At 47.1% G+C, this 9,813-nt stretch overlaps 4 protein-coding genes and 1 pseudogene across 4 annotated transcripts; 3 read left to right on the top strand and 2 right to left on the bottom strand.

Moving 5' to 3' along the window:
- Positions 1 to 928: 928 nt before the first annotated feature.
- On the bottom strand, positions 929 to 9,485 carry LOC128725484 (uncharacterized). The gene is made up of 4 exons (XM_053819239.1): positions 8,778 to 9,485; positions 3,836 to 3,896; positions 2,588 to 2,937; positions 929 to 1,339 (listed from the first exon to the last, which is right to left on the bottom strand). The coding sequence occupies exons 1-4, from the start codon at positions 9,174 to 9,176 to the stop codon at positions 929 to 931; spliced, it is 1,221 nt and encodes a 406-aa protein (XP_053675214.1). The 5' UTR covers positions 9,177 to 9,485.
- LOC128722024 (histone H4) lies at positions 1,546 to 1,946 on the top strand. The gene has a single exon (XM_053815835.1). The coding sequence runs from the start codon at positions 1,635 to 1,637 to the stop codon at positions 1,944 to 1,946; it is 312 nt and encodes a 103-aa protein (XP_053671810.1). The 5' UTR covers positions 1,546 to 1,634.
- On the bottom strand, positions 2,547 to 2,956 carry LOC128722022 (histone H2A). The gene has a single exon (XM_053815833.1). It carries the CDS (start codon positions 2,954 to 2,956, stop codon positions 2,582 to 2,584), a length of 375 nt encoding a protein of 124 aa, XP_053671808.1. The 3' UTR covers positions 2,547 to 2,581.
- On the top strand, positions 3,191 to 3,632 carry LOC128722023 (histone H2B-like; annotated as a pseudogene).
- On the top strand, positions 9,384 to 9,784 carry LOC128722025 (histone H4). Its single transcript, XM_053815836.1, has one exon. The coding sequence runs from the start codon at positions 9,473 to 9,475 to the stop codon at positions 9,782 to 9,784; it is 312 nt and encodes a 103-aa protein (XP_053671811.1). The 5' UTR covers positions 9,384 to 9,472.
- Positions 9,785 to 9,813: the final 29 nt, after the last annotated feature.

Here is a 9,813-nt window from a genome sequence, read left to right as displayed (position 1 = left end):
AAATTGGATTGCTAAAATTGGTCTATAGTTCTGTTTGTTCTAGCGCGTTTTATCTATTTTGTACTTGGCAAAATCTAGTGTACAGTCAAACGTCAGAGTAAAAACAAATTATTTGTATTTAAACACAAAGCTTTACGATCATCGATGCAATAGATCATATTGTTGACATTAAACTTTACATCCAAAAAAAAGGAAAAAAGGGCAAATAGAGCACAGCAGAGCATAGAACAAACAGTACGGACAAATACTACGGTCCTACGGGGCGGTTTAAACGTCAAATTTTCCTCAACCCTACTCGGTAATGATCGTAACACCGTCAAAGTCCAATGCCAATATTGGCAAATACTTAATAGAAAGGGGTGAAAAAAAATCATACTTTCAGTGGTTCAAGTGCTTCAATGATACAACTCTTGGCCAACAATAATTTTTATCTGGAAATACGACGTTTTCATAATGCAGCTGTACGATCAGGCTCCGATGGAAGGACCGGTCATTTGTTCGCGCAGCTTGCTTTGGTTGCCGCACACCAAGTCATGGCGAGAGCGCATTGCTCGTCGTACGCCACCTCTCACTCTCTTGCAAACGCAGCGCCCGGGCGATGACGTCAACGGTACGCCAGCGGGCCCTGCTGGTCGACCGGGTGTTAGCCGCGAACAGTTTTTTTCCATTTTTCGGACAAAAGGCACCATTTGCACCCATATGCGTAGAGCAGTTAATTGTTCATTCGATTTTTCTCGATTTTTAGCTGCATCAAAAATTTTCAACCATTTTCCCTCGTCCGGGACCCCCCTTTTCCTATACGTCTTCGACAGTAAGCGTCGGGAAACTTGCTTCAACAATTCTTTCCAATCGACAATTGGTGGTCCTGAAAAGGACCGTTTTTTTTTTTGTGGGTGTTTTGTGGGACCGACCGATCGACCGAACCGACTTAAGCACGCTCGCCACGGATACGACGCGCCAGCTGGATGTCCTTTGGCATGATGGTAACACGCTTGGCGTGAATCGCGCACAGATTCGTGTCCTCGAACAGACCGACCAAGTACGCCTCGCTGGCCTCCTGCAGCGCCATCACGGCCGAGCTCTGGAAGCGCAGATCGGTCTTGAAGTCCTGGGCGATCTCACGCACCAGCCGCTGGAAGGGCAGCTTGCGGATCAGCAGTTCGGTCGACTTCTGGTAGCGACGGATCTCGCGCAGCGCGACCGTACCGGGGCGGTAACGATGGGGCTTCTTCACACCACCAGTGGCCGGGGCACTCTTGCGCGCTGCCTTGGTGGCGAGCTGCTTGCGGGGAGCCTTTCCTCCGGTTGACTTGCGGGCAGTTTGCTTGGTACGGGCCATCTCTTAGTTGGTTGGTTGGTTGCTTGGATGCTGCGCTGCTGGAACCGTTTCCTCTGAGTATAAGCACTGAATAACGCGCAAAACAGCTAGACGTCTCCTTTATAAAAGCTTCGCTGTGTATGCGTGTACACACACACATACAAACACACGTAAGCCACAACTACACGCTCATTCGACAGCATCTTTAAATAGGCGAAAGCCGGTAAAACTGCTAACATTCTAACACCAACCTCAACAGAGTGCGCATCGATCGTGCGATTGACCATCGATCCGATTAACCGAAGAGAACCGAATCATGACCGGACGCGGCAAGGGAGGCAAAGGATTGGGCAAAGGAGGAGCCAAGCGTCACCGTAAAGTGTTACGTGATAACATCCAGGGCATCACCAAGCCAGCCATCCGCCGTCTGGCGCGCCGTGGTGGTGTCAAGCGCATCTCCGGTCTCATCTACGAGGAAACCCGTGGTGTGCTGAAGGTGTTCCTGGAGAACGTCATCCGTGACGCGGTCACGTACACCGAGCACGCCAAGCGCAAAACCGTCACCGCGATGGATGTCGTTTACGCGCTCAAGCGCCAGGGACGCACGCTCTACGGTTTTGGAGGTTAAGTCGCCAGCAGCAGCAACCGCCGCTACCATCACACATACAAAACGGTCCTTTTCAGGACCACAACTAGCATTTTGTCAAAGAATTATATCGCTCTCTATCGCTTTCGCTAGGACCACATGCTAGCTAGCATTTTGCAGCTACGTGAAAATTCCAAGTCATATTTGCCATGACCAACTAACACAGCCAACGTACTACCCACGAAAGACTCAAATCTACCCAAATTGCTTGCAGGTCAATGTTTTTTGTAGGATCGTTATTCCTGCAGGATACCGGGTACGAATTCATGTGGGCTTAACTGGATGTGGGACTGGCATAGTACGGCCCCCCGCCTGTATTTTGTATTGGTGTATATTTCACACTTTAGTGTTGCCAACTTAATCTAGATTCCTACTCTTTACTCAGTATCTGCTTTAGGGGTGGCTCTGAGCCTTATAACTTTTATTTGCTGTCTGCAGAAGCCCGCTTAGTTTTATTTTTTTTCTCAGTTTTATATCAACATCCCTGCGACTGAAACGTTCTTTCTGTACTGTGCTATGCTACACTTCTTTTCCTAATGACTTTTGTCGCCCTGAAAAGGACGGTTTTTTGCTTTGGGGTGTACGATGCCGATACGATCGATCGTGGCGACTCAGACTTAGGCCTTCTTCTCAGTTTTCTTCGGCAACAACACGGCCTGGATGTTGGGAAGGACGCCACCCTGGGCGATAGTCACTCCCGACAGCAGTTTGTTCAACTCCTCGTCATTGCGGATCGCAAGCTGCAGATGACGTGGGATGATGCGCGTCTTCTTGTTGTCACGGGCGGCGTTTCCTGCCAACTCGAGAACTTCAGCGGCCAGATATTCCATCACGGCGGCCAGATATACCGGCGCTCCGGCACCGACACGTTCGGCATAGTTGCCCTTACGCAGCAGCCGATGGATACGACCAACCGGGAATTGCAAACCGGCACGATTCGAGCGGGACTTTGCCTTTCCCTTAACTTTTCCTCCTTTGCCACGGCCAGACATGGTTATGCTGCTTTATTGATGCTAAACTCAACTCTGTGTGCGTCTTGCGCTCTCGCAGGTTCAATTCCCAGACTAGCGTAAAACGGGACGTTCTCCGGTTTATATATGGCCGCCAGATACGACCCGAAGCAGTCGAGCTGTCGAGGGTCGGCACGGCACCCAGTTAAAAGCGGGTTCCGGCCCGCAGGGAACCCCTAGTTTCGAGAGAACAACGATTCCGTACGCTTCGTGTATCGCGCTCACATCTCCCGAGTTTTGTTGTACCAGCAGCAGCAGCATCTTTGCATCTTAGCATCGAAATGGCACCGAAAACCAGCGGAAAAGCCGCCAAGAAGTCCGGAAAGGCTCAGAAGAACATTTCTAAGTCGGACAAAAAAAAGAAAAGGAAGACCCGCAAGGAAAGCTATGCCATCTACATCTACAAGGTGCTGAAGCAAGTCCCACCCGGACACTGGCATTTCGTCCAAGGGCGATGAGCATCATGAATAGCTTCGTCAACGACATCTCGAGCGCATTGCCGCCGAGGCGTCCCGACTGGCGCACTACAACAAGCGCTCGACGATCACGTCCCGCGAAATCCAAACCGCGGTCCGTCTGCTCCTGCCCGGTGAGCTGGCCAAGCACGCCGTCTCCGAAGGCACGAAAGGCCGTCACCAAGTACACCAGCTCGAAGTAAGCTAACGCGCTGTTCAAAACGACGACGAAAGCCACCAAACAAAAAAAAAAACGGTCCTTTTCAGGACCACAACTATTGCTTTGCAAGAGAATTGTTCTGCTGTGCTCATATGTGTTATGTTTGTGCGATCGTGTACCCAAGCCCCTTTCCTATCGCTTACGCTTCTATCAAATTCAACAAATCAATTCAAATTGTTCGCCTACTATTTGTTTCATGTGTTTCGAGGATATGAGGAGTGCCATCCGTTCGTTGCACATCCGTAGCCTAAAACAGAAAAGAAATCATTTCATTAAAAGACCAACAAGCTGCTATGCTTACCATCTCCGGAGGACGCTTTCCATCATTTCGGTAGCGCCGAGATTGTTGTCGTCGTCAAGAGAGCATTATTATCATATATACACACACACACCGTTCAGTTCTTTAGTAGAGGAGAGTTGGGTTTCTCGTACATTTGCTGAAACGGTAGATGGAAGGACATCGTCGTTAAAGTATACATCGTATAGGATATTCCCCCTTTGAGAAGCAAGCGATCGTGCCTGGTGTCCGCGAACGAATACGGTCGCTCACCGGCTCCTCAGAACTCATCCGGCAGTAGCTTTCATTGGCCAGAAAACGCTTAGAAATTTGCCGCTTGGTTCGCTTTGGCTTCCTCTCATTTGCTATGATCTCCCTGCTGTGGAAAACCAACGAAGCTCGGAAAGCATGCTCCCCTTTTTTACTCGGTTTCCAAACTATACTTCGATCGTCTGAGCATGCTAGCCGAAGCGTTAGCGTACGGCACAAGCACACGTGGTATCATCACCATCGGGTCGGGTTCAAGTCTCGACTGAGTCGCACTGCGTAGCACAGCTACGTGAGTCTAAGTTCAAGTCATATAGAAAGCTCTAGCAAAGCCGCGGGCTTTTGACCGTTCGTTGGCTTGTGGTTGAGCCAGCCATTTCCCAAGAACAAACGTGTATGATCTGAGAGGTGAACACGTGCGATATCCTCTTAACCACGCGTTGACCGTTACGCTTACGGTGTTGAGTTGGCAGCAGGTCTAGCTGTTTTGTCATACAGTGTTCGATGGCCATGGATTACGGGAAATCCTTTTATAGAGTAGTCTTCGGTTGTATGTGAAACAACCCAATCAATCTTCTTCTTCTTTACTGGCCCGATCATTGAAGTCCTGTGTACAAAACAATCAATCAATATTCAGTCAGCTGCCTCTTGTCATGTGGTTTGTGTAATCTGCTCTGATGCTCCTTGCATGTAAGGAAAGGTTCGCCGTCGTTTCACTATCGTTTACCGGCCCCTACAAATAAAAGCACGAATTGTTTAAAAAAAATCGTCTAACCTAATCTGCAGCATACATACCATACCATACCATACTAGCCGCTCGGCACCCAGGCGCACAGAGAATTTGAGCTTCTTCTTCAGCTTCGTTCAGCTTCAATTGGCATTGGCAATCACAACTTTGTTTGGTCCTAAGCATCGATGCCGTACATCCAACCTGACACTCCATACAATCAATACAATTGTCACACACAGTGGCGAAATGTAAAAAAACAAAGCCACCCTATGTTTATGCTAGTGCCGTTTGACGTTTGCATGGTGATTTTTTTGGGTACTGTCCACATTGCGCACGAATTGTGACTAGCAGCTAGCTACACTCGCAGGCGTCCCTTTTGCACACACGCACACGTTTCCTGGCGTGTCTATGGGCACGAATGATTTCCAGTAGAAACCATACACACACGCACGCACGCGTGCCAATTCTTGCCAACCTTCGCACTGATGATCGGAACAAAAGAGCAACACGCGTTGCGCGTTGTTCCTGGAAGAAACTTCGCCGTGGGTAGCCCACGACGCACACGTAATGTATCGACATGCGCACGCGCACAGCACAATCGCTATCACCTGTGGCTGCTTTTTCCAGTTCCAACAAACACGCACATTTTAAGTACTTTTCCGGTGAAAGAAGCTCCCAGCTCTCAGAAACAAAGGTATCCCTACCGATAGTTACACACACACACACACGCGCGCGCGCACACACACATCCTGTCACACTACTTGCGGCTGGCGGACGTCCGATCCCGTTCAAGTGCTGCGTACTAATGACACTTCCTTGTTTGCGTTGCGCCCGTAGTAGAGTGAGACAACCAAAGCAAAGCAGGATAACAGGTGAACTCGTGAGCGTAATGCAGCCAATATGGCAATTAATCGATGAATTTGTATATTGATTCGATGAACAGCGGAATAAAGCACGGTTGATACTATTTTTTTTTTTCGTGGAGTATTTGGATTCATATCACACTCATTTTTTTGTTATGAAAAAGTTAGCCGGAGGGGCATTATCACGGACCTGCCAGGGGGCATTATCACGGACAGAACGGAAACGCGAATTAGAGAAAATGCAAAGCCATCCAGGGTCACCTAGAATGGAACGAATGGATGGGGATGGGCTCGACATGATGTATCTTATTAACAACGTGCGTGCCATGTCAGTCAAAAGGTGACTGACGGCAGCTTTTCCACATTTCCATATCACCCCTTTTTGGGGTGACGGCAAAAATGCTTCATATTAAAATGCCATTTTCGTATATTTAGAACAGCTATTATTCCCACTTATCACATTTATGACCAAACAGAAATACGAAGGAACGCAAAAAAAGCCAACAATTCATCGGAAATTCCTCCAAAATTTCAAACGTAGAACTTGAAGAATTAGAGCCGGTGCAACCGTGGCTCTGACGTATGAGCTCGAAGAATCGCTAGAATCGTAGCATTTTGTGCACTTAATGGGCATTTAATGAACGGATTTAAAACTTTCATTGATAATTTTATTCTTGACTTTTATTCTTTTTGATAATTTTATTCTTTGAATTGAGCTAAATAAGTTTCTTATCTTACAAATAAAAATGACCCAAAAGGGATGACACAAATTCATCAAACTCTTTTTGATCCTTTCGGTATGATATGGTGGAAGCTGCGTGTCCCACAGCCAAAAACGTTTGGCGACATGGCGACATGACACCGTATTATCTCCACTCAACAGCATCGCTGCGAGTCCACTCAAAGTCACAGTGTAAGTTTTGAGTAACAGCATGTTTAGACCAGAGTTTTTGAAACCAATTGGGTATCATCACCATTTTGCCTGGTAGAAAATGTAACAAAAAAAGGCCCGTTTATTGTTGTACATTGCAGCGTGTCTTTGAGCACTCGAACTATAGAATCACTCCACATCAATCAGTTGCCTAACGTTTGTATTTGGTGTATGACGCGCAACTTTACTTACAAAATTCAAATTCAGTGTTTCATTAAGCGCAATTGAACCTGCAAATTGATTGAGCACGACTTGGTGACATATCCCGTTCAAGCATAGCCTTGCAGTTTGCTAGGTCCTTTGCCGCAGCTTCGCATTGAAAAATCTGATCCATCCACCCCAATTGCTATGTTCGTGTGCGCCTGGATCTGAGCTGACTTTCATTGTCGAACACCTTGCAGGTGAATCTCGAATCCTCAATGGGGAACAAAGGGGGGCTCCCATATAAACCAAAAGTTGACAAATTGTTGACTGAACAGGATTTATAAATCTGTTTGTAAAGAAGCCAAACCGTCCTTTGGAGACACCCTGACAAATGATATCTGATTTGACCTAAACATTGCGTATACGCTTCTTAAAACTCTCTATACAAAATGTGATGAAGTATAAGTTTCCCGGTTTGGTATATCCTTTTAGCATAAAATATTCACCTCGGAGTAAAAATGTCGTCGAAATCAACTCTAATTTTATCACCTAATTCAGTGAAAAAAACTATAAACTTTGAATCGAATTCTTTGCACTACCTACGGAGAATACTACGATAAAGTTATGTTAAAATTCAAAAACATTGTATTCTTTGATATTAAAAAACAACGATGTAGTTTTTAAGTAATTTTCTGAAACACTGAGCCATTTATCAGCACGTTTTTAACAACACACTAAAATAAAAACGGGTGACAATTTGTTCATAATCATTTTTTCGAAATCGAAAGACTGCAAAGGGGTTGAAATCAAAACAAACATTTAAATCTTTAATTTATAAATAAAAATAAATCAATCAAAATATGTTTAATGCTTCGCTCTCCTCTTCGCAATGTCAACATTTGCGACAACAATAACAACATACATCAACAATGTTTTTGTTTGTACTAGAAGGCAAACAATCCTTGCAAATATATCTGCATGGCAAATTGGATTGCTAAAATTGGTCTATAGTTCTGTTTGTTCTAGCGCGTTTTATCTATTTTGTACTTGGCAAAATCTAGTGTACAGTCAAACGTCAGAGTAAAAACAAATTATTTGTATTTAAACACAAAGCTTTACGATCATCGATGCAATAGATCATATTGTTGACATTAAACTTTACATCCAAAAAAAAGGAAAAAAGGGCAAATAGAGCACAGCAGAGCATAGAACAAACAGTACGGACAAATACTACGGTCCTACGGGGCGGTTTAAACGTCAAATTTTCCTCAACCCTACTCGGTAATGATCGTAACACCGTCAAAGTCAATGCCAATATTGGCAAATACTTAATAGAAAGGGTGAAAAAAAATCATACTTTCAGTGGTTCAGTGCTTCAATGATACAACTCTTGGCCAACAATAATTTTTATCTGGAAATACGACGTTTTCATAATGCAGCTGTACGATCAGGCTCCGATGGAAGGACCGGTCATTTGTTCGCGCAGCTTGCTTTGGTTGCCGCACACCAAGTCATGGCGAGAGCGCATTGCTCGTCGTACGCCACCTCTCACTCTCTTGCAAACGCAGCGCCCGGGCGATGACGTCAACGGTACGCCAGCGGGCCCTGCTGGTCGACCGGGTGTTAGCCGCGAACAGTTTTTTCCATTTTTCGGACAAAAGGCACCATTTGCACCCATATGCGTAGAGCAGTTAATTGTTCATTCGATTTTTCTCGATTTTTAGCTGCATCAAAAATTTTCACCATTTTCCTCGTCCGGGACCCCCTTTTCCTATACGTCTTCGACAGTAAGCGTCGGGAAACTTGCTTCAACAATTCTTTCCAATCGACAATTGGTGGTCCTGAAAAGGACCGTTTTTTTTTTTGTGGGTGTTTTGTGGGACCGACCGATCGACCGAACCGACTTAAGCACGCTCGCCACGGATACGACGCGCCAGCTGGATGTCCTTTGGCATGATGGTAACACGCTTGGCGTGAATCGCGCACAGATTCGTGTCCTCGAACAGACCGACCAAGTACGCCTCGCTGGCCTCCTGCAGCGCCATCACGGCCGAGCTCTGGAAGCGCAGATCGGTCTTGAAGTCCTGGGCGATCTCACGCACCAGCCGCTGGAAGGGCAGCTTGCGGATCAGCAGTTCGGTCGACTTCTGGTAGCGACGGATCTCGCGCAGCGCGACCGTACCGGGGCGGTAACGATGGGGCTTCTTCACACCACCAGTGGCCGGGGCACTCTTGCGCGCTGCCTTGGTGGCGAGCTGCTTGCGGGGAGCCTTTCCTCCGGTTGACTTGCGGGCAGTTTGCTTGGTACGGGCCATCTCTTAGTTGGTTGGTTGGTTGCTTGGATGCTGCGCTGCTGGAACCGTTTCCTCTGAGTATAAGCACTGAAATAACGCGCAAAACAGCTAGACGTCTCCTTTATAAAAGCTTCGCTGTGTATGCGTGTACACACACACATACAAACACACGTAAGCCACAACTACACGCTCATTCGACAGCATCTTTAAATAGGCGAAAGCCGGTAAAACTGCTAACATTCTAACACCAACCTCAACAGAGTGCGCATCGATCGTGCGATTGACCATCGATCCGATTAACCGAAGAGAACCGAATCATGACCGGACGCGGCAAGGGAGGCAAAGGATTGGGCAAAGGAGGAGCCAAGCGTCACCGTAAAGTGTTACGTGATAACATCCAGGGCATCACCAAGCCAGCCATCCGCCGTCTGGCGCGCCGTGGTGGTGTCAAGCGCATCTCCGGTCTCATCTACGAGGAAACCCGTGGTGTGCTGAAGGTGTTCCTGGAGAACGTCATCCGTGACGCGGTCACGTACACCGAGCACGCCAAGCGCAAAACCGTCACCGCGATGGATGTCGTTTACGCGCTCAAGCGCCAGGGACGCACGCTCTACGGTTTTGGAGGTTAAGTCGCCAGCAGCAGCAACCGCCGCTACCA

The sequence above is a fragment of the Anopheles nili genome, chromosome 2 (genome assembly GCF_943737925.1).
Source record: "Anopheles nili chromosome 2, idAnoNiliSN_F5_01, whole genome shotgun sequence".
In the NCBI taxonomy this organism is placed as follows: domain Eukaryota; kingdom Metazoa; phylum Arthropoda; class Insecta; order Diptera; family Culicidae; genus Anopheles; species Anopheles nili.
The sequence above is the reverse complement of the archived record's forward strand: the minus strand, read 5'-3'. Positions and strand labels throughout refer to the sequence as shown.